The 26,130-nt window shown below is 39.1% G+C and overlaps 1 protein-coding gene across 1 annotated transcript in view; it reads right to left on the bottom strand.

Annotated features, from left to right (window-relative positions):
* Positions 1–26,130, bottom strand: part of PREP (prolyl endopeptidase) — a 121,564-nt gene that overhangs the window by 62,164 nt on the left and 33,270 nt on the right. Inside the window, exon 7 of the mRNA XM_054491549.2 lies at positions 13,816–13,921. Within this exon, the coding sequence (XP_054347524.1) occupies positions 13,816–13,921 (106 nt within the window). The remainder of the gene's footprint in view (positions 1–13,815; positions 13,922–26,130) is intronic.

Here is a 26,130-nt window from a genome sequence, read left to right on the forward strand (position 1 = left end):
CTGTTCTGCAGCCTCTGCTGGTGATACCCAGGCAAACAGCATCTGGAGTGGACCTCCAGCAAACTCCAACAGACCCGCGGCTCAGGGTCCTGACTGTTAGAAGGAAAACTAACAAACAGAAAGGACATCCACACCAAAACCCCATCTGTATGTCACCATCATCAAAGACGAAAGGTAGATAAAACCACAAAGATGGGGAGAAACCAGAGCAGAAAAGCTGAAAATTCTAAAAATCAGAGCTCCTCTTCTCCTCCAAAAGAACACAGCTCCTCGCCAGCAATGGAACAAAGCTGGATGGAGAATGACTTTGACAAGTTGAGAGAAGAAGACTTCAGATGATCGGTAATAACAAACTTCTCCAAGCTAAAGGAGGATATTCGAACCCATCGCAAAGAAGCTAAAAACCTTGAAAAAAAAGGTTAGATGAAGGGCTAACCAGAATAAACAGTGTACAGAAGACCTTAAATGACCTGATGGAGCTGAAAACCATGGCACAAGAACTACACGATGCAGGCACAAGCTTCAGTAGCTGATTCGATCAAGTGGAAGAAAGGGTATCAGTGACTGAAGATCAAATGAATGAAATGAAGTGAGAAGACAAGTTCAGAGAAAAAAGAGTAAAAAGAAATGAATAAAGCTTCCAAGAAATATGGGACTAAGTGAAAAGATCAAATGTAGTCTGATTTTTCATGTGTACCAGAAAGTGATGGGGAGAATGGAACCAAGTTGGAAAACACTCTTTAGGACATTATCCAGGAGAACTTCCCCAACCTAGCAAGGCAGGCCAACATTCAACTTCAGGAAATACACAGAACGCTACAGATGTACTCCTCGAGAAGAGCAACTCGAAGGCACATAATTATCAGATTCACCAAGTTTGAAATAAAGGAAAAAATGTTAAGGGCAGCCAGAGAGAAAGGATGGGTTACCCACAAAGGGAAGCCCATCAGACTAACAGCAGATCTCTCAACAGAAACCCTACAAGCCAGAAGAGAGTGGGGGCCAATATTCAACATTCTTAAAGAAAAGAATTTTCAACCCAGAATTTCATATCCAGCCAAACTAAGCTTCATAAGTGAAGGAGAAAGAAAATCCTTTACACACAAACGCTGAGAGATTTTGTCACCACCAGGCCTGCCTTACAAGAGCTCCTGAAGGAAGCACTAACATGGAAAGGAACAACCGGTACCAGCCACTGCAAAAACATGCCAAATTGTAAAGATCATTGATGTTAGGAAGAAACTGCATCAACTAACAGACAAAATAACCAGCTAACATCATAATGACAGGATCAAATTCACAAATAACAATATTAACCTTAAATGCAAATGGGCTAAATGCTCCAATTAAAAGACACAGACTGGCAAATTGGATAAAGAGTCAAGACACATCAGTGTGCTATATTCAGGAGACCCATCTCACATGCAGAGACACATATATGCTGAAAATAAAGGGATGGAGGAAGATCTACCAAGCAAATGGAAAACAAAAAAAGCAGGGTTGCAATCCTAGTCTCCGATAAAACAGACTTTAAACCAACAAAGATCAGAACAGACAAAGAAGGCCATTACATAATGGTAAAGGGATCAATTCAACAAGAAGAGCTAACTATCCTAAATATATATGCACCCAATACAGTAGCACCCAGATTCATAAAGCAAGTCCTTAGAGACCTACAAAGAGACTTAGACTCCCACACAATAATAATGGGAGACTTTAACACCCCACTGTCAACATTAGACAGATCAACGAGACAGAAAGTTAACAAGCACATCAAGGAATTGAACTCAGCTCTGCACCAAACAGACCTAATAGACATCTACAGAACTCTCCACCCCAAATCAACAAAATATACATTCTTCTCAGCACATCACACTTATTCCAAAATTGACCACATAATTGGAAGTAAAGCACTCCTCAGCAAATGTAAAAGAACAGAAATTATAACAAACTGTATCTCAGACCACAGTGAAATCAAATTAGAGCTCAGGATTAAGAAACTCACTCAAAACTGCTCAACTACATAGAAACTGAACAACCTGCTCCTCAATGACTACTGGGTACATAACGAAATGAAGGCAGAAATAAAGATGTTCTTTGAAACCAATGAGAACAAAGACACAACGTAGCAGAATCTCTTGGACACATTTAAAGCAGTGTGTAGAGGGAAATGTACAGCACTAAATGCCCACAAGAGAAAGCAGGAAAGATCTAAAATTGACACCCTAATATCACAAATAAAAGAACTAGAGAAGCAAGAGCAAACACATTCAAAAGCTAGCAGAAGGCAAGAAATAACTAAGATCAGAGAAGTACTGAAGGAGATAGACACACAAAAAACCCTTCAAAAAAATCAATGAATCCAGGAACTCGTTTTTTGAAAAGATCGAACAAATTGATAGACCGCTAGCAAGACTAATAAAGAAGAAAAGAGAGAGGAATCAAATAGATGCAATAAAAAATGATAAAGGGGATATCACCACCGATCCCACAGAAATACAAACTACCATCAGAGAATACTATAAACACCTCTTTGCAAATAAACTAGAAAATATAGAAGAAATGGATTAATTCCTGGACACATACACCCTCCCAAGACTAAACCAGGAAGAAGTTGCATCCCCAAATAGACTAACAACAGGCTCTGAAATTGAGGCAATAATTAATAGCCTGCCAACCAACAAAAGTACAGGTCCAGATGGACTCACAGCTGAATTCTACCAGAGGTACAAAGAGGAGCTGGTACCATGCCTTCTGAAACTATTCCAATCAATAGAAAAAGAGGGAATCCTCCCTAACTCATTTTATGAGGCCGGCATCATAATGATACCAAAGCCTGGCAGAGACACAACAAAAAAAGAGAATTTTAGACCAGTATCCCTGAGGAACATCGATGCAAAAATCCTCAATAAAATACTGGCAAACTGAATCCAGCAGCACATCAAAAAGCTTATCCACCATGATCAAGTGGGCTTCGTCCCTGGGATGCAAGGCTGGTTCAACATACACAAATCAATAAACGTAATCCATCATATAAACAGAACCAAAGACAAAAACCACATGATTATCCCAATAGATGCAGAAAAGGCCTTTGACAAAATTCAACAGCCCTTCATGCTAAAAACTCTGAATAAACTAGGTATTGATGGGACGTATCTCAAAATAATAAGAGCTATTTATGACAAATCCACAGCCAATATCATACTGAATGGGGAAAAACTGGAAGCATTCCCTTTGAAAACTGGCACAAGACAGGGACGCCCTCTTTCACCACTACTATTCAACATAGTGTTGGAAGTTCTGGCCAGGGCAATCAGGCAGGAGAAAGAAATAAAAGGTATTCAATTAGGAAAAGAGAAAGTCAAATTATCCCTGTTTGCAGATGACATGATTGTATATTTAGAAAACCCCATTGTCTCAGCCCAAAACCTTAAGCTGGTAAGCAACTTCAGCAAAATCTCAGGATACAAAGTCAATGTGCAAAAATCACAAGCGCTCCTATACACCAATAACAGACAAACAGAGAGCCAAATCATGAGTGAACTCCCATTCTCAACTGCTACAAAGAGAATAAAATACCTAGGAATCCAACTTACAAGGGATGTGAAGGATCTCTTCAAGGAGAACTACAAACCACTGCTCAACGAAATAAAAGAGGACACAAACAAATGGAAGAACATTCCATGCTCATGGATAGGAAGAATCAATATTGTGAAAATGGCCATACTGCCCAAGGTAATTTATAGATTCCATGCCATCCTCATCAAGCTACCAATGACTTTCTTCACAGAACTGGAAAAAACTACTTTAAAGTTCATATGGAACCAAAAAAGAGCCCACATTGCCAAGACAATCCTAAGCCAAAAGAACAAAGCTGGAGGCATCACGCTACCTGACTTCAAACTATACTTCAAGGCTACAGTAACCAAAACAGCATGGTACTGGTACCAAAACAGAGAGATAGACCAATGGAACAGAACAGAGCCCTCTGACATAATACCACATATCTACGACCATCTGATCTTTGACAAAGCTGACAAAAACAAGCAATGGGGAAAGGATTCCCTATTTAATAAATGGTGCTGGGAAAACTGGCTAGCCATATGTAGAAAGCCGAAACTGGATCCTTTCCTTACACCTTATACAAAAATTAATTCAAGATGGATTAAAGACCTAAATGTTAGACCTAAAACCATAAAAACCCTAGAAGAAAACCTAGGCAATACCATTCAGGACGCAGGCATGGGCAAGGACTTCATGACTGAAACACCAAAAGCAATGGCAACAAAATCCAAAATTGACAAACAGGATCTAATTAAACTAAAGAGCTTCTGCACAGCAAAAGAAACTACCATCACAGTGAACAGGCAACCTACAGAATGGGAGAAAATTTTTACAATCTACCCATCTGACAAAGGGCAAATATCCAGAATCTACAAAGAACTTAAATTTACAATAAAAAAACAAACAACCCCATTAAAAAGTGGGCGAAGGATATGAACAGACACTTCTCAAAAGAAGACATTTATGCAGCCAAAAGACACATGAAAAAATGCTCATCATCACTGGCCATCAGAGAAATGCAAATCAAACCCACAATGAGATTCCATCTCACACCAGTTAGAATGGCAATCATTAAAAAGTCAAGAAACAACAGGTGCTAGAGAGGATGTGGAGAAATAGGAACACTTTTACACTGTTGGTGCAACTGTAAACTAGTTCAACCATTGTGGAAGACAGTGTGGTGATTCCTCAAGGATCTGGAACCAGAAATACCATTTGACCCAGCCATCCCATTACTGGGTATATACCCAAAGGATTATAAATCATGCTGCTATAAAGACACATGCACACGTATGTTTATTGCGGCACTATTCACAATAGCAAAGAATTAGAACCAACACAAATGTCCATCAATGATAGACTGGATTAAGAAAATCTGGCACATATACACCATGGAATACTATGCAGCCATAAAAAGGGATGAGTTCGGCTGGGCACGGTGGCTCACGCCTGTAATCCCAGCACTTTGGGAGGCCGAGGCAGGCAGATCACAAGGTCAGGAGATCGAGACCATCCTGGCTAAGATGGTGAAACCCCATCTCCACTAAAAAATACAAAAAAATTAGCCAGGCGTGGTGGCGGGTGCCTGTAGTCCCAGCTACTCAGGAGGCTTAGGCAGGAGAATGGCATGAACCTGGGAGGTGGAGCTTGCAGTGAGCCGAGATCGCGCCACTGCACTCCAGCCTGGGAGACAGACTGAGACTCGGTCTCAAAAAATAAAAAATAAATAAATAAATAAAAGGATGAGTTCATGTCCTTTGTAGGGGCATGGATGAAGCTGGAAACCATCGTTCTCAGCAAACTATCGCAAAGACAGAAAACCAAACACTGCATGTTCTCACTCATAGGTGGGAACTGAACAATGAGAACACTTGGACACAGGATGGGGAACATCACACACCGGGGCCTGTCGTGGGGTGGGGGAGGGGGGAGGGAGAGCATTAGGAGATACACCTAATGTAAATGACGAGTTAATGGGTGCAGCACACCAACATGGCACATGTATGGATATGTAACAAACCTGCACGTTGTGCACATGTACCCTAGAACTTAAAAGTACAATTTAAAAAAAAGTAAAAAAAAAAATCATTCAAGCTCCCATGAACAAACAACAACAGAAAGGTGTACGTTATTGTCTGCCACCAAATTCTGAAGCATATAACCTTAGCCATAAATACATACTACAAGTCATAAGCTCATTCAGAATAAGGAATGTGGCTGGATTCGCAAAAGTCTAGCTATAAAATTGGAAAAATAGTCCAAAGTATAGGCCCTCACAAGGCCGGATGTTTTAAGTGAGAGCTCTTGAAATTCTTTTGCTCTCCTGAAACCTTGTTCTACAGGGCTTTTGTAGAGAAATAAATCAAGAGAAAAGGTATTTCAGTTCAACAATGGGGCTCATTCATTTCTGCTACTCACAAGTTAGAACACTGTTGATTTAAATGGAAAACAGGAAAATTACTTTTTAAAAAGAAACATGATTTAACTCTTTAACCATTTCACTTTTTGCCTACCTTCTCTGAGGTTCTTTTGTCTATAAAGTGGCATTATTCACTCTGAAGCCAAAAGAATTTTCAATTCCCAAACCTCTCTACATTCAAATGTTAAAATTACTTTTTATAAGCCTGCTTCTTGGTGGGGACTGATTCATTTATTGAGTGAAGATTAGTTTAAAATAAATTATCTTACGCTTTTCCTAGAGCAAAGTCATACTTTTATTACTTTGAAAAATCATCAACTAAACTATATTAACTACGTTTCATAGAAAATGCTGTGCAAGCTCCCTAATAATGGCAGCTAAAGTGCTTTTATACTTTACAAAAACTCTAAGGGCTGGACATGTCACCACAACAAATGCAAGGAGTGGTCAGGCACTGAGGCAGCAGGGAGCATGGGCTGCTGTTGTCCTGAATGACTTCCTTCTGTCTCAGTCTGCCACATGAGTAACAGAACACAGGCTTCGGAGTTAAGCTGACATGGATCCAAATCTTTAAATGGCATTAGGAAAGCTAGTTGGCCTCACCAGCCTCAGTTTCCTGGGGATAATAATCCGCGCTCCTCGGAAGCTGTTGAGAAGACTGAATGAGATGCCTACATTTGTAGCTCAGAACCTGACACACAGGAAGTGTTACATAAACAGTATTAACTATTATTCCAAATAACCCCAGTGTTCAAGTGACAAAAGTAAACCGAACGTTTTAAAATTAGTATAAATACTTATTTTATCACTAGTATTTTGTCTTTTATATCAAATTTCCTATTTTGGGTCTTGTTTTTATACTGTCTTTTGATGTCCCAATTCTTTTTCGTTTTTCCGCATTCCCACTCTGACACACAGATTTCCTACCAACTCCCTGTCTTCTCTCTGAGGCCCTCCTCAGAGAGGTTTGCTTTAAGCACTCAGATGACTTTGCTAAGCTTTGGACAGCTCCTTTGCTTAAAGCTTCTCGAATGTTTATCTCCCTTTTTCCACTCTACCCCCAAAGAATGTCCAGCCTTGCCAGGCAAGAACAAAAGAGTCAATATCATCTCTGCTACCTAAAAATAAGAGCTGCATTAGTCAGAGATGGTGAAATGACCAATCTACATGTCTGCTAAATACCAGATTTCCTTTTATGGTTATGTGTTAGCATGTAATGCAAATTTAATTCCTAATGCAGGAAAAAGCCAATTTTCTTTAATGACACGAAAGCCTTAAAATAAAAATATGGTAGGTACTGAATACTTTATCAATCTAAAACAATCAAACTTTTAGCAAAAAAAGGAAAAAGCACAGACAGGTTAGTGAAAGTCTGGGCAAATCCCAGGTAAGCTGATATTTCCTTACAGAAATCAGCATGTCACCACCTTTTCTCCCTAAACTCCTCAAAAATGCTGTGACATGAGCAAAGACCGCTCTAGGCCCGTTTCAAGGATGCCTATATTGAAGGAGGTTGTTAAGTTACTAACAACAAAGATTTCAGACTTAGGGTTCTTTTTGCCTAACAATCACTTCTTAAGAATTCTATTAAAAACCTCTGATATAATTAATTTTAAATGTAGGTCGGGTGCAGTGGCCCATGCCTGTAATCCCAGCATTTTGGGAGGCTGAGGCAGACGATCACCTGAGGTCAGGGGTTCGTGACCAGCCTGGCCAACATGGTGAAACCCCGTCTCTACTAAAAATACAAAATTAGCTGGGTGTGGTGGCAGGCACCTATAATCCCAGCTACTTGAGAGGCTGAGGCAGGAGAATCACTTGAACCCAGGAGGTGGAAGGTGCAGAAAAAAAAAATGTATTCAGAACAGGGACTAATGGTCAGCTCCTTTTTTGCTGCTATTATCCTATAAAGCAGGGAATAAAGTACCTGACTTTCTACTGGAAAATTAAAAAACCAAAGAGAAAAGAAAATGAAAAAAAGAAAGAAAACAGAAGAGAGGAAGTCTGAGCCTGGATCTGTGCGCTGGGCCACAGCCCGTCAGACACTCCCTCGAACTAATGATATCCACATCTTACCATCCAGCAGATGGGGAGCACTTGAAGGGCAGGGGCTACCACGTGTCATTACAAGTGCCCAACACAGTGCCTGGCACAGGGTAGGACACTAATGCATGTCTAATTCATAACTAAATATATGATTTAGGTACTCCTACATTTTAAACTGAACCTTACATACAGCTGTTTATAATGTAGACAACAAAAGTAACCAAAGTTAAATTTTAAAGAAGTTATTAGTATCTTCTGCTTTTCTAATAAAATTATTTAGAAATATATCCCTGAGTTAAATGTATTTATATTTTTAAGGCAGAAACTTAAGTTTTCATGTAAATTTTTCAAGTCCACATACTTGAGAGAAAAGAGACAGCTCTGAGCCCTGATACTTACCCATACTGCAGAAAATACTCAAAAATTTATTCTGAATTTTGTCTATGTAACTAAAGTATATAAGGCAACTTTTTATATATTCAAAATAAGGCCAGACACAGTGGCTCACACCTGTAATCCCAGCACTTTGGGAGGCTGAGGCAAGAGGACTGCTTGAGCCCACGTGTTCAAAACCAGCCTGGGCAATATAGTGAGACTCCATCTCTATTTTATATTTAAATAAAGTAAATAAATACAATAGGGTTATAGCAAACTTAGGAAACAAAGTATATACATACTTCAAAAGAAATAATATTGATTAGAAAGGTATAGAAAATATAAGAAAATCCAGACAAATTATTTTCTTGTAAGGTTCAGGATAATTAATTTCAACAAATCTGTGGGCCTGAATCACATCAAGGATCACAGGAGTCAAGACTCAGCTGTCTTTTCTACTCCAGAACTAAAAAACGTCATGCTAGCCTGGTGTCTTTAATGTTACCTTGATACTTCTTCACTTTTGATGTTAAACAAGCAACAGAATAAGAGAAGCAAAAATCTTCTGCTCACACAATATACAGGAATGAAAAAAAGAACTCATCATTCTCAGGGCTTAATAAAGAACAAAAATTTAATGAAAAAAAATTTAGGAAGCCACAGGGATAAAGATTCAAAATGCTCAGAAGGCAGTAACAGTTACAGAGGGAGGGCGGCTTATCAAGCAAGGCCACCTGAGCACAAGGATCCCTAAAGGGACACGTCATTTGAGACAAGCTGGTACACACCTGCTGTGAGTCCAATAGGGACTGCTCTAGGCGCTGGCAACTCCATGGGGAACAAGACAGGCAACATCTCTCATCTCATGCAGCTCACGGATCCTCACACAAAGTGCTTTTGTATGGAGAGAAATGGAAATCAGAATGGGGGAAAGGAGGAGAAGGGGCAACTCTGGAGAGAAAGATATCTATCAAAAGTACAAGGAAGGCCAGGTGCAGTGGCTCAAGCCTGTAATCCCAACACTCTGGGAGGCCGAGGCAGGTGGATCACGAGGTCAGGAGATCGAGACTAGCCTGGCCAACATGGTGAAACCTTATCTCTATGAAAAATACAAAAACTAGCCAGGTACGGTGGTGTGCGCCTGTAGTCCCAGCTACTTGGGAAGCTGAGGAAGGAGAATTGCTTGAACTTGGGAGGTGGAGGTTGCAGTGAACTCAGATCATGCCACTGCACTCCAGCCTGGGTGACAGCGCGAGACTGTGTCTCAAAAAAAAAAAAAAAAAAAAAAAAAAACTACAAGGAAGCCTGGTAGCCCCTGACAGGGACCTCTCTTCTCCCAAAGCAAGAAGGTAGTAACTCCACACATTTTGCCGGTAAGCCAGTGGAGAAGAGGATATGACTCTTTGGAGACGATCTGCTTAGCTGTTCTGAAGAGCTGAAAAATTATTATATATAAGCTTCTAAAGCCCAGAAGACAGGCCTACTTCCATTTCTATACAGTGATGCATGAGGTGAGTCATGGAAATTACCTGTTCAGAAAAGGTAAGGAGCAACTGCCAGCCTCAACTGCAGTTACTGAGTAAAGGATGTGATCCACAGCTTGCAACAAATGTGTTCATATTCTTAAGTGAAAATACTGCAAATGTAAATGGCAGAAATGAGGTTCTCCAAAGAGAGGCAGAGAACAACAGAGACAGCACTCCCATAAGGCAGCAAAAGAACAGAAGTCCACACTTATTTGACAAAATGAATCCAGTTTTAATTCATACAGATCGCATTTAACTTTCAAGTTGCTAAGACATTTTCTATCCTGCTAATTTAGTTTTTTCTCCCTATGTGCTTTTTAAAAGATATTAAATTGCCATTGGCCTTTTTTGGGGGGCTTTTTGTGCTCTCATTTCAAAATGCACACGGGCAGGTTTTCTTGGGAGACACAGATGACGGCAATGTGACATGAGCCACCCAAGTGAAATTCTTTAGTCCTCAAAAAAGACAATTGAATGGTATCCTAAATATATAAATAATTAATTTATACAAAAATGCTGATGATTTCCCCAGCTTTAAGGGAAAACAGCTTAAAATCCTAGCAGAGAGGCTTTAAGATATCAAAAGAGGTACAGATTTTAGTAATACAAAATTTGAGGTTTCACAACATGGATTGAGTTTTCAGGCACCAGTTGGTTCAGGTCTAAGTCATCTAACATTCAAGTTAACTAGTGCATTTAGCATTTCAGTTAAATGTTAATTATTCTATTTTTAGTGTAAAGAGGATAACAAAATTGGGGAAGCAGGTAAAAAAAAAAAAAAAAAAAGCAAAAAAGATCCTAGGAGTTAATTATGGTTATCAACCGGGCATATAGACCCCTGAATTTTCAATTACCAACCTGTACAATTAGACATGTTCCCTCACAGTCGCCTCTTTTGTGATTATGCATCTGGCTTTGCAGAAAACAAGTTAATTTGAAAATCTGTATTTAGAGCAGCTTTGAATCTGAAGATAGACCTTTTTTTTTGTTGTTGTTGTTTTTTGTTTTTTTGGTGTCCTCAATCTAGTTTTCTAAGCTACCTAAAACTAAAGTACGGTGATTCTAAATATTCCTCTTTCAGTCAAGAAACAAAGAAAAAAAGAAGGAATATTTGAGAACTCACTGCATGCCAGAAACCCTGCTAAGTCCTTTTCTTTGCATTTTCATTATTCCTCACAATTCCCTATGAAGTAGATATTATTTCCTTATTTGCAGACATGGAAATATTAAGGGAGAGAAAAAAAAAACTTTAACAGGGTAACCAGTTATTTAGTGGCGGAGCTGAGATTAAAATTCAAATCTGATTTGAAAGGCTATGGTTATTATCCCAATATATCCAACTGTAATTAACAGGAACCATTTTTTTTCTTAATTTAATGATCCCTATCTCAATCTGCTATGTCTCCCCTTTTATAGACTAAATTTACTTAATCTTTTCAATAGTAAAACAATCACACACAATACTTGTTTCTCTAAATAGTCACAATCATCAATTCAAAATGAAACCAGTGATCAATTAAAAAGCAAACAAACAAGAGTTCTCTAATCCTGTCCTGCACAATTGATTTTTGAACCTAAGAATGAAAACTGATATCCACATGGTGAATAACTGCAATTGTTGAGAACTTTCAGAATCCCAGGGCCGCCATTCAAAAGAATTACTCTGAAGTTTATGTTATTCACAAACGTAATGCGAGCAAAGCAATAATCAGAAAAAAGATAACGGGCTCAGTGCTACACCTGGAACCTAGAAGCTACCACTGGAGAATGCTGATCCATTTCATCAGTATGCAGCTCAACAGCTTCAAATCCACCTATCCTATGTTATTCTCTTCATATTCTGCTTTCTGGTCCACAGGATATGACATACTTTGCCAAATGCACCAGTGGAGCCCTAACACTGACAGATCAAGTTAGTACCATTGGACTTGTTTGTTCCACGAGCTCACTGTGATGGTCTTTTTGCTATCAACTTGGCTAGGCTAGTGTCCCTCGTTAATCAATCAAACACAAATACAGGTGTCGCTGTGAAAGTATTTTGTAGATGGGATTAAGGCCCATAATCCATTGACTTTAATGAAGAGAGATTATCCTGGATAATCTGAGTGGGCCTGACTCAATCAGTTGGAAGGCCTTAAGAGCAGAGCTGAGGTTTCCCTGGAGCTCTGAATGGATCATGGCCATTAAGAGTTTCTTAGATGCTCCCCTTTATTCTTCTTCATATTCATTCTTAGCTACACTATCTAGAATTTGGTTTTTGAGAGCCTAGTGCACCTCTGTACTGTCTTCCTTTTGGAATCCCAATCTCTTGAGTACTCTCTTCTGTAAATGCTAACGCTGCAATAATAAAATAACTGGGTTGCAGGGGAAAGATAAGGACCGAGAGGTTAGGGGAAAACAAAGAGGGTTTCCATGAGTTTTGCCAGCACTTGAAAGTTTCACTCAAAATATTATTATGCCTTATTAAAGTGGATATAGCAATAGCAGTCTGGTATATAAATATGTGGACAGAATTTTATTCTCCATATTTAGAACATGTGTGCAGGATAACAGCACCATAATGTCTGATGTCACCGATTCATTCAGGCTCAATCTTAAAAGGTTTGCTCAGTTCTATGAAGACCTATGCTTGCAACTCAAGCGAACAATTCCTGGATGGTGGTTTGCCCTGACAGAGAATGCAAACACTGATGTGGCCGATGCTGGTTTCTTGACACCAAGATGGATGTATCTCTTTTTCTTAATAGAAAAAAATACTCAGTTTTATTAAATGGATATATATTTAACTCTAGGAAAAAAGTTGCTGACTTCACCCTGGTATATGTGTGTGAATGGTGCTCTGTAGTATCTAATGTTAGGATGCAGATCTTGCTCAGAGAAGTTTAAAAATGATGCAATGCTCAATCAGACAAATATTTTCATATCACAATGTAACACAATGTTACAATGTAACACAATATAATCTAATAACACATTATTAGAAACTAATAATGAGGTAAATACATTATTACAGAAATGCACTTAGTATTTTGAAAATCTAGGTCAACCCTCTCTAAAATATTATTTATTTTGCATTAACTAGAAGATAACGTAATTAGCTTAGTGTCTGTCCTTATCGGGGTGCCAGTACGTCTGATAGGATTTCTGGGTCTGGGAATTTTCAGCATAGTAAATTGTGCAGCTGAAAAGTTTTTGTGCTTGATGATAGTGCTGGTATGACAGAGATGGTGGAAGAGAACAACATTTAAAATAAACCATCTCCAGAATTTGTAACTGGCTGGTTCTATGCTTATCATGATATGTAAGGCTTTGGCAAGCAAACACAGGCTATTCTTTTCCTAAGTACTGAGGGCCACTCTACTGACTACGTTAATCTAGCCAATTCCCATTGGTCTAATAACCCTTGCCTGTGACAGTTTGTAACATTATGCCTTTTTTGTTTATTTTAAAGACAGGGTCTGGCTATGTTGCCCAGGCTGGTCTCCAACTCCTGGCCCCAAGCTGTCTTCCTGCCTTAGCCTCCTGAGCCCCTAGGATTGCAGGTATGATGCCACTATGCCTGGCTGCACCATTAAATCTAAATAGTTACAGACCAAAAGGGTCAGCTTCTCCTTCACGCTCTTCATGTGCAATACTCATGGGATATTTTCACACTATGTGCAGAAAGTATGGCTAATGTCAATCGACAGAGAAAATGCTAAAGCCAACAGTTTCATTCCATTTTCCTTCATTTTATGGAATAGTACTAAAAGAAAAAAAATCAGATGAACTGACATGATGTGGTAGAATGGAAGAGGGTCTTGGGAAATCAATTAATAGACCAAAATAATACTTTTTAAATGAAGTTTCTTGGAATAACTATCTGTGTCTGAAAAAATAACTCACCCGCGATGCCACTGGATTCCTGCTGTAGGTCACAGTACCAGAGTCGGTTTACTGGATCACATCCTTCCCTTATTGATAACAAGACATAGCGGCCATCATCAGATAACTAAAAAAGAAAAAAAAAATAGTGCAGGGGGCTAATTAGAATTTATTTTTGTGAGAACATTATTGAATATTAAGTTAAAAAATTAAGGTTAATTTTCAAAGGCAGTGTCTCTGCCCCAAACTCATGATCTGATAAGAAAGTTATCTGAATAAAAAGATGAACATCAATTTTATCTTATTTCACCCATAATCATAGTTTAACAAAACACAGTGAATTATTTTAGTTGAAAATATCAGTAGAGGTAACTGAATGTCATAACTTCAATGTAATTTTTATTTTAATTTCTAGTCTATTCTTTAAACTGAAAATATGTGAAATCCATCATTTTGAATACAATATCCTTGACTTTAAAGTTTCCTCATGGGTTGCATAATTTAAAGTTTGTTGTTCTCAATAAAAATTAGCAAAATGGGGCCAGGCGCGGTGGTTCACGCCTGTAATCCCAGCACTTTGGGAGGCCGAGTAGGGGTGGATCATCTGAGGTCAGGAGTTCAAGACCAGCCTGGCCAACATGGTGAAACCCTGTCTCTACTAAAAATATAAAAATTAGCCAGGCGTGGTGGTAGGCGCCTGTAATCCCAGCTACTCAGGAGACTGAGGCAGGAGAACTGCTTGAACCCAGGAGACAGAGGTTGCAGTGAGCTGACACGGTGCCACTGCACTCCAGCCTGGGCAACAGAGTGAGACTCCATCTCAAAAAAAAAAAAAAAAAAAGAATTAGTAAAATGGGTATGGATGCAAGAAATTCACTATGGTCCACACTGGTCACATTGACAAGTTTCTACCGAACAACTGCTTATGCATATTTTTAGTCCCTTCTACTGCAAGATCTCAGAAATGAACGGCTTAGGCGCAGAGACTTTCCTTGTTAGTATAAACAGCAGAATGTTAGGTAGCAAAAAGAATCCTGATAAAAAAATCTAATACAAACAATGTATTATTGTTTTGAGTTGACAAAAAATGTGGTATCAAACTATACATATTCTTTTGCAACTAATTTTTTTCATTCAATATAAGTTTTATAATTAGTCCATGTTGATACATGTAAATCTAGTTCATTCATTTTAACTGCTGTATAGTATTACAATCCAGAAATATACCAACATTAGTTGATCCATCATCCTACCCATAAACATCTATATTATTTGTTTTCTTAGTATTACATACTTCTTTAGAAAATTTCTTGAACATGTTTGTGACCTAAAATGCTTCCCAGTGTATATAACTAGAAGTAAAATTGCTCAGTGGTAGGACATGCACATATTCAACTTTATGAGATGTTGCCAAATTATTCTCCAAAGTGGTTGTACCAACTTACACTCTTACTTAGCAGTACTGCATGAGAGTTCCTGTTCTTCCATATCCTTATTATGAGGGTTAATTTTATATGTCAATCTGGCTAGGCCATAGTGCCCAGATATTTGGATGTTAGTTTAGATGTTTGTGAAGTTTTTTTTTTTTTTTTTAAGATAAGATTACATTTAAATGAGCACACTTAGAGTAAAGCGGATCACCCTCCATAATGTGGGTGGGACTCATCCAATCAGTTGATGGCCTTAACAGAACACTGACCTCTGCTGAACAGGAGGGATTCAGCCAGCCAACTGCCTCTGGACTCAACTATAACTCTTCCTTGAGTCTCCAGCCTGTGGGCCTGCCCTGCAGGGTTAGGACTTGCCAAGGCTCCACAATCACATGAGTCAACTCCTTAAACAAATCCTCTCTATGTATATATATACACACATACACACATCCTATTAGCTCTTTTCTCTAGTAAACCCTGACTAATAGCTGTTATTCTTTCATTTGCTCCTTCAATAAACACTTGCTAAGCAGCTATTTTGTGCAAGACATTTTTCTAGGTGTTAAAGATACATCAGTAAACAAATCAAGAAAAAATGTTACATCTATTAAGGGAGAGGAACACATAAATATGGAATTATTTAGTATATTATGATAAATGCCATGGAAAACATGAACAGGTCTGAGTAAGGGAGACAGGATATGTTGGTCGGGCTGTAGTTTCTTTTTTTTTTTTTTTTTTGAGACGGAGTTTCACCTTGTAGCCCAGGCTGGAGTGCAATGGCACTCCAACCTGCAATCTCTGCCTCCTGGGTTCCAGCAATTCTCCTGCTTCAGCCTCCCGAGTAGCTGGGATTACAGACGCCTACCACCATGCTCAGCTAATTTTTGTATTTTTAGTAGAGACGGAGTTTCACCATGTTGGTCAGTGTGGTCTTGAACTTCTGACCTCAAGGTGATCCACCCACCTTGGCCTCCCAAAGTGCCACTGTGCCCAGCCAAGGCTGTAGTTTTAAATATGGCAATCAAGGTAAACCTCATTAAGAAGGCATCTTTCCACTGTTTTCTGACTTGCACTGTTTCCACTGGGAAGTTGGTGTCATTTCTTATCTTTGTTTCCCTATATGCAATATGTGTTTTCTCCTTTGGCTGCTTTTGGTATTTTGTTATCTTTGGCTTTCTGAACATTGATTATTCTGTAACGGGCTTTGATGTAGTACCCTGCTTGAGATTAATTGAGCTTCCTGAATCTGTTGATTTCTGTATTTTATCAAATTTGTAACATTTTTGGCCATTTGTTTCTCATGTATATATTTTTTGTCCTCTCACCCCTATTCTAGAACTTCAAATACATACTGTTACATAACTTGGTACTGCTCCACAGGTCAATGAAATGTGTCCATTTTTGTTTTAGTTTCTCTTTGTGGTTTAGTTTTGATTGTCCTGTCTTCAACTTCTGCATTTTCTTTTATAGCATCTAAACTGCTACAAACAGATAATTTTTCATCTCAGAGTTTTATTTTTTATCTCTAGAAGAGTATGTGGTTCATTTTTATATTTTCTATTTCTTTGTTCATTATATGAAATCTTTATATGAGATCTTTATAAAGATCTCTAAAAAGTATTTTTTTATGATAGCTTTTTATAAGTCCTTATATGTTAATTCTACTCTCTGTTATTTCTGGATCTGTTTCTATTGACTATTTTTCCTCTTGGCTATCAGTCACATTTTTTTTGCTTCTTTTTTAATAACTTTATTTATTTTTTAACTGGATTCTGGACTTTTGAATGTTGTCTGGATTTCTTTTATTTTTTGGTCTGCCTGTAAAACATTTTGCGGCAGTTAATTTGCTGGCGGATCAGCTTGATCCATTCAAGACTTGTTTTCAAAGGTTTGTTGGGTAAGGTATACAGCCCCACTGCTAAGGCATGGTTTCTCTGAGGTCTAACTGAATACCCTGTGTGTTCACAAAGTCTTTCCCCTCTGACTTGTCAGAATGTGAACGTCTCCCAGCTGTTTTAAACCTTTGGGAGTTGTCAGCTTACAGCCCCCTAGTAGTTCTTAGCTTGAATCATAAAGTCTCAGTCAGCGTACACACTGCTTAACAGTCAGCCGAAAACATGAGGGGATTCCAAGGCAGATACCTGAAACTCTTCGTGGGCAGTTCCCTCCTTTTGTTACTCTGCCCTGCAAATTCCAGTGGCTTCAGTCTCCCTGATTTCCAATCTTTGGATCCTTAGCTCAGTGAGACTACAATACTCTGAGCTCCTCCTCCTTGTGCCAGAGGCCAAAAAATAACTCCAGGCAGAAAGCTGGGGCAACTGTAGGATTTACCTCTTTCCTGGATCAGTCTGGGGCAGCCTATTGATCAATATCTGAAAACAGTTGCTTTGTCTATTTTGCATAGTTTCCTAGCTGTGTACAGCAGGAGGACTAGTCTGGTACCAGTTATATCATCATGTCCAGAAGCAAAAATCTATCATTATGTCTTAAACAAGTCTCTTGCAAATGAACACAATTTGAACACATCTAGTCTTTAAAATCCAATCTAAAAATCTGTATTCCATATCCATTAATTTTTATTGCTGAGGTACTGGCTTCCACATTTTAAATTTTGAACTTTTTATTTATCTTGCTTTCCCTGGTGTCTTTCCTCTTTGTATTATATTTTTCCTTCTTTGATTTGGGAATTACACATTCTATTATCCTTAAGCTTTTAATATACATGGCTAACAAAACTTCAGAATTTTGATTCCACCTTATTTTTAAACCATCCTATATTAAGATTATCCACAACTTCACAATTATAATCTTATTAATATAATTGAAAGCAACATCATTAATACTACTTCATACTTTTGTTCTCTTGTCCTTTAAATAAAGACAGACTCTTTATAGCTTACATCAATCATAAATGATGGCTAATTCAGTTGTAGTGATTCAGTCATCAGAAAGATAGGGCAATAACATTCACTGCAAGAACCACACCAAACCTTCGATGACAGCTGTCTCAAGCACATCTAATGAGTTTTTCTCAGCATTTCCAGCTGTGCTAAATAGCTGTAGCAGTTTATACTTAATCTAAAGCAGTAAGTCCCAAGGTACATTGCTGTTATAACACCAATTAAGTCAGTCCTCTTCATTATAATTCTCTTCATCACAATCTGGAGTTGCTCCATAGCCACTAAAATTTGCTAAACTGAAAACAACGTTGCATTTTCAAATGCTCAGTCTTAAGCCTCAAAATCATTTGTAAGTCACTGTTGCCCCCAAATGTACAGACTAAAAATATACCTCCTTCCACTTAAATTTAAACAACACACACTTAATGACAGCCCCACACTCAGACTATTTCAAGGCAATTTAAAAGATGAATCTTGGAAATCATTGGGAGAGGAAGACATAAATCCTGTTGATGTGGAGGGCATGTGACTGTGAACAGAATAAAGTTACTTTCCTAAAAGCCAGATTTAAAAAAAGAAAAGTAGAAAAGCAGGCAAGCCAAGAGCCCATTAGGCCTTCGTGGAACAGTTTGAATTCCAGTTCTACAATACTGTTTTTTTTTTTTTTTTTTTCTTTAAGTGATAATGATATCCCAGCTAGAATAACTGTGCTCTCCAGAAGCAATTAATCTGATTTGCAAACACTGATTTTTTCTTTTGCAAAAACTGTAATAATATTAGCCTGACCAATTATGAAATAATTCCTAAATTTACAAATTCCTAAATTTGTGCTTTCATGGCTTCCTTCTATTTTAAATCTATATTATTTTAAGCAAATTTTCCTTAAGTAAAAATGACTTAACTTCATAAAAATCTATGATTTATGTAAATAAAACATTAACAAAAACAAAATTAAAAGAATTACTATAAATGAAACATTTACATTGCTGATATTAAATCCATTACTTGCATTCCTAACCATAACAATAAACATCAAGGTTAAAACTCTTTACCATTTTTATTACTGTCAATTTTTAATATGTAGGTTACTTTGACAGTCTACTTCTGCAAAGTCATCTGTTGAATTATATTTAGAGTACTGGTTAAATATAATTAGAAAATATTAAAAAAGAAAGTACTAACATCTGTATTGATAAATGTATTTGGAAAGAGGAAAAACTCTAGATGTAGAGAGTGTGGTATTCTACAGATGGGCTAAATAACATTTGGTCATTCACTGGTACTAAGCCTTTCATTTTCCACAAGCAGACAAAACCTGGGAGGTTATTAAAAAAACAGCCAAAAGCCACACCCCTATGCTCCTTCTCTGGTGGCTGGCAGAAAGGCATGTCTCCTGAAGGTGGGAGGAGCACTCACCTCCAGGCTTCAGGGAGTAATTCACTCTTCCCCCTTGCCTTGGCTACCCTTTCTTGGCAAAGTTTCCTCGAATTTAACTTCTCTTTCCACCAGAGTGGAATCAAGGTCCTCAATGAAAGGGGGAAGTCACTCAGCTTGCTTTGGTTAAGGGTACTTGGATATGCCATTCGTCATTGTAAAATGAATCTTCTGGGTGGTCCAGCCCAGTTCTCCAAAAGAGCCAACTACCACAGGCTCAAGGGCAAAAGCCTTTTCATAAAAGTGTATTTCTGTGCCCAGGGTGGATGAGGTTGGACAAAGCTACTATCACCAGAAGTGGCTGATCTTAATAGGAAAATCTCGGTCAACTTCCTGTCCCCAGCCAACTTCTCATCTCCCATACCAAAGACACAATTTAACATGTGCCATCAACCACTGTAGTCCACTATTCAGGGCAGCCACAGCTGGGGTGTGTATTCCCCCAAGATTTATCAAGGGTCTACCAAGTGCTGGCTGCTGAACCAGGCTCAGGCACACACAGATCAATAGGCCAGAACCTTCAAGAACTCATGCTCAGGTGGGAGAGACAGATACACTGAAGGATACAGACACACACAGAAAAGGCCATGTTGTAGAACATTAATAGCAAGAAGTACAATGTATGATGTGAGTGCCAGAGAGGGGCATCTACAGGGTGGTGAGCTGGATGGAAAAATGAATTCTGAGAAGGCTTTTGGGAAGTGATGACTCCTAAATGATTATTAAAGAAGTAGAATTCCCCTAGTTTCTTGAAATTGTCCATGCTTAAAACTCAAAGGCTACCCTGGTTTATGTTATCTGGTACAGAGAGCTATGTCTAACATATACTCAAGTACATACATTCATTCTCAAGTGTATATCTCACTGACAGACATCAGCATGTGTAGTGGGTGCCGTGCTGGGCTGCCCTCTAGGGCTGCCCAGCTGATGGGTGTTGGGAGCAGACAGCTCTCAGATGAGAATCTCTCCAGGTCTCATTCTCAAGTTGAAGATGGCACCTCTCCCAAGGTCATGCATTCTTTTGGGTTCATCCACATATGACAACTGGTTAATGTAGGTTTATAAAGGCCTGGACCCCTCTCCCTCCTGTTAGGACAATGCTGAAGGGCTCACCTAGCTTGAGGGTTCCTGTAGGATTGTCTGACACCTCTGTGATGATTGCATCACAGTTCAAGTTCTCCCTCTGCTGCCTTCGTTCGTCACACAGGCAGAGATTTTGAAAGCTCTCCCATCGAACTTCCGACACACAAATTTCTATCTCAGAGTCTGCTTCCCAGGGAAACTGATCTGTGACAGCATGTAAGGCATCGCTAATATCCTGTAAATATGCAGTGTTTACAACACAGCCCACAGCCACTGTTCTTCCACTCAGTGTCCTTGCCAGGCCCAACAAACAGTTCACTTCTCTCCGCCTCAGGTCTGAATCAACTAGAAACAGAACAAGAGTCAACAGATGGAGAACCGAGATCTCAACTTCAGTGTTGAATAAGGACACACTTAAGAATGTGGCTTAGTGCTGTGAGTTAGCTAATCTGTGAACTCCCAACCTCTCTCATGTCTAGTCATTGAGAAACCAAGATTCAATGAAATTCCTTGGCAGGGAGGGTCAGAAAAATGGGGAAAGAAGTATTCCCCTTCCATCTTGGTGGTTTCTTACCCTGGCATATTTTATGCTAGCCTGAGGAAACCTTTATAAGTCTTGGCTTCTACTTTTGAAGAGGGAACCCAGTAACAGCTATCATTCTAACTTACATTTATCAAAAGGTAGGACATAAGGTATGGGGGTATTGTATTTTATAGTTTCATTAAAGCCACATTAATCCATTAGCAATTCTACTGTATATACTGTGGTACTAGGCTACACTAAGGAAGTCCAAGAAAACTCTCACTAGACATAGTTCAAATTGTTAGAGTATGTATTTTATACTTAACTCTATTAGGTTCACATGTACTTGCCTGATAAACGCGTAATTCGGACAACTTAGCATATTCAGGAAAATAACTCCTACAAAAATCACAGAATTTAGAGGGACAAGTAGCAACTGGAGTTTTTTTAAGGGAATCTAGTCCCAAATAAATATTTTTACAAAATGTCTTCAGTTAATGCCTCACCTAGGTGTGATGTGATTCACTCAGACCAGAGTCTTGATCAAACAATTCCACTTCACGAGGTCATCGGCTCTACCACTGGGTCATTTGAAGGCTTTACACACACACATACATATATACACACATATACATACCATATATGTATGAGTCTTCAGGATAAGTATGAAATAGATACTAATACCTCAATATGGCAATTTCTCTGGAAAATGGGTATATATTTTAAACAATAAACCTATATTATTAATATTAAACTGAATCTGGCTATTTTCAGTCTCAATACCATATAATGCAAGAATACCTGAGCTTTCCAAATGACCAAAGTAAACAAGCCTTTCTTCATATTAAGAGACAATTAACAGAAAAGCATTTCATGTTTTAAACTCTCAATAATTTAACTATGTATGAAGTAATTTGTCCTTAAAAACAACAGAACACAAAACCTAATATTTATATATATATAGGATATGTGGACTTATATCAAACATATTTTCAAAGAAAAACTCAAAAGCTATTTTATGCTACAGCAACTACACTCCAGTCGTGTGGTGGTGTATTAATAAGGAAATTTTCATGGCCATGAAATTTCTTTAGTATAATTTTTTTCTCTTAGAACCTAACAAAAAAAAGGCAAAGAAAGTTTTTTCAGTATTTGAATCTACACGCACTTTCAAACTGAGGAAGGTATTTTCTTTTATATGTTATAATAAAAGAATTAGTTGCATGTAAAAAAAGCATTCTAAAAAGCAGTGACACTTGAAATTGTCCTGGAAATGAACAAAAGGAGTGAAAATGGATTTTAATAGCTTTGAGAGTTAATCATGCTATTCTCAGAGCAGGAGATTTTATCAAATTTATTTTATATAAATCTTTTGAATTACTTTCATAATAGTTGTGAATCATGGCAACATCCCTTTAATATTATTTTTCTAACACTTAGGAAAACTTTTAAAACCACCTACAATGATGACTTTTCATATATGAAACTCATTTATGGATTTGTAATAAAAATAAGAGGCAATGCCAGTAACAGACATACAGGGGAGCCATAAGCACATGTGAGTATGCATTAATAATTTTAACAAATAAAGTTACACAGCTTTCCCAGTACAGTGTGGTACTACAGCAATAGAAGAAGAAAAGAAAACAATCCAAATACTGTATGTTGTGTTGCTCAGTATGCTAGAAACTGATAAAACAGAAAATTCTAAGAAAACAAAACACGTACAAAATAAAATAAATAATGTAGGACTTGACATGATACAGGCACTACTATTTCTAAGCTCGCTGGTTGTCTGGTTGATAAATTTGGTTATTCAACAATCTACTGTTTGGGTTGGGTGTGGTGGCTCAAGCCAGTAATCCTAGCACTTTGGGAGGCCGAGGCGGCCGAATCATTTGAGGTGAGGAGTTCAGGACCAGCCTGGCCAACATGGTGAAACCCCGTCTCTACTAAAAATACAAAAATTAGCTGGGTGTGGTGGTGTATGCCTGTAATTCCAACTACTCGGGAGGCTGAGGGACGAGAATCGCTTGAACCCAGGAGGTGGAGGTTGCAGGGAGCCAGGATCACACCACTGCACTCCAGCCTGGGCAACAGAGCGAGACTCCATCTCACAAAGAAAGTATCTATGGTTTGTCTTATTTTCTTCCTTGCTGAGCAAAACAAGTGTTCTGTAAGAAAAGGGATTGATCAACAAATCCAACATGTCTACTAAAAATGACTCTCTCCTGCAGGATTGTTTTATGTATGAAGAGCGGCACAGCCTTCTTGCTTTACTCACATCCACGTCTCTAGCTTGGCTTTCTGACTTTTCTGCCTTCCCAACCATGCTGCTAAGATTTTCCTGTGTGCACGGTGAATATTATCATGTAAGGCAGTGCTAATGAAACAGTGGTGGACACAAGGCAAGGGCTAAGTACTTGGGGAATAAATATGGACTGTGCCAACTGGGAAGAGGGCTACTGAGCAATTACTGGTCCAAGTCAAAAACAGCCAACAAGCAAGGGGCAGAGGAGGCAGAGACCCCCCCTACCAGGAACACCACTGGACTTTTCTGTGTCTGTTCTGGAAGGTGACACCCTGCTGGTCTTCATGGGCATGAACTTCCACAGGGGACATGGGAAGAGTAAGGAAATTAACATTCACTGTATGCCTACTATAAGTCAAGCATCAGGCAACACACTTTATATGTTAATATATGTGTAATATATATGTTTTAAATTACTAGGGTTCACAGGTGAACATATAAAAATGGCTTATGGAGACATATGACAGATATTAAGATTCAGGATTACTTTTGAAAAAAAAACTTTTCAAGAATTAGGTATAACAGAATTAGGTTCTCAATATAGGATTTAGGGAGATAATCACAAACAAGCTGGGCATTTTCTCCTTAATCCTTTCTAAAGGGATGATGCATTTTCACAATCTTCATTCTAGAGCACCCTCTGCTGGGAACAGTGTCACAAAGTGTTTGATTTCTTTAGGATTTTTTTTCTCCCCAAATGTTCACAATTCACTTTAAAACACAGCTTTGTGGGTTTTTTGTTTCTTTGGGTTTTTTTGGTCCAATAGAACCTGACAATTTCTAACCTGCCATGAAACTGTCCTTCAAGTAAAGCCTCACAGTCTATATTAAATAACTGGCACCTCTGCCCATCAAAGCCCAATGGCAGCTGTTTCATGTTACACCCCAGGGGCACAAGGGAGCTCTTGTTCCTGAGCCCAGCATTTTGGACATGTGCAGGAGGGACTGAGTGTGGGAGGCTTCCTGAGGTCCCTGGCTGAAAGTGAGGAGGGCAGTGAACACATCCTGTACTTCCAGAACAGAGTAACCCATGGATATGCCTTCCCCTGGAGCAAGAGGTACCCAGGAAGCTACCAGGAAGACAGCTGGCCTCGAGACATCTTGAAAGGTCCCTGATGAAAAAGGGTGGAGGAAGGAAAGGCAGAGAAGTCTGAATCTCGAGGGAATGATTCTGGGATCAAAAGCTTTGGGGCAGGCAGGTGGTGCAAAAGGGCAGCCAGAGAGTTTATAACTCACATCAGGGAACAGCAAAGTACAGAGTTTCCTAAAATCGAAGGGATGTCTCTAAAAAAAGGATGGCATAAGGAGAGCTGTAACCTGGACATACATCCTCACTGCAAGCAGCCAAGAGAGGCCAACAAACAATGATAGACCAACAAACAATTCCCAATAAGCAAAACTCCAGTTTCTCTTGTCTTACTCCTCCTCCCTGCGTGGCTACTGGGAAAACTAACAGGATGAATAGGCAAGGAGAGGGGCTTGGCAAACTTGAGCTGGGTAGAGGGCGAAAGCATGTAAATTGGAGAGAGTGATATTTTGTTTTGGACTGCAATGAACCTTTAATAGCAGTTCCAATAACCAAAAGTGTCCAGAAAGCAAGGAGTTCTGCTGGGTTGAAGGCAGTCGTCCCGGGAAGACACACTGTCACAGCGTGACGGAGGGCAACAGTGGGGAAACTAAAGCTGCTTCCTGATTGGAACTTCCTGAGATCTGCCTGTTCAAGGCAAGACAGACCTGTCCATGCAGGAAGGCAGAGGAGGTATCTGTGAAGAAGGAAGATGAGTCACGAGGAGACAGCATCTAGGATATAAAGAGAAGTTCTCAGTGAACTTGGACTGCGGCAGCCGAAGGGGAGGTTGACGACAGCAAGCCAGAGAAATCTGCACACGTCCACAAGCACATCCAGTCTCTGCCCACAGGGTTCCTCCACCCACACCAACAAAGCCCGCATCCTGCCCTGTGTCCTGCTTCTCTCGCACCCAGCAGCTAAGTTCTCTCCCAGGAGGCTAAGAGATGCTGTGATAAATCCTCCGTCCAGTTTCAGAGCTGAAAAAGCCCTGGAAGAAATAAAGGAAATGACCTTGAACAGATTAAGTGACTTGCCCAAGGCCACAGACTGAACTAGAATAAAAATTTCTGTTCCAGTACACTCCTCTCACTCTAACACTGGCTCTCTCATCATAGACGCTGTAAAACGTGTTATCTAAATACTAGGTTCTATGACTGGACTAAAAGCAAGTACTTTTATAATGAAAGCAACAATTAAATAAAAGCAACAATTGCAGCACATGCCTTTGGCACATGGTTATAAAGAGGACTACAGCTGGGCACGGTGGCTCACGCCTGTAATCCTAGCACTTTGGGAGACCAAGATGGGCGGATCACTTGAGGTCAGGAGTTTGAGACCACCCTGGCCAACATGGTAAAATCCTGTCTCTACTAAAAATACAAAAATTAGCCAGGCATGGTGGCACAAGCCTGTAATCCCAGCTACTCGGGAGGCTGAGGCAAGAGAATTGCTTGAACTTGGGAAGTGGAGGTTGCAGCGAGTCGAAATCACGCCACTGCACTCCGCCCTGGGTGACAGAGTGGGATTCCATTTATTGCTTTTCTCTAAGATGCAAATCACTAAATAAAGGCTGTTAAGAAATT

Source organism: Pongo pygmaeus, chromosome 5 (genome assembly GCF_028885625.2).
Source record: "Pongo pygmaeus isolate AG05252 chromosome 5, NHGRI_mPonPyg2-v2.0_pri, whole genome shotgun sequence".
Taxonomy (NCBI): Eukaryota; Metazoa; Chordata; class Mammalia; order Primates; family Hominidae; genus Pongo; species Pongo pygmaeus.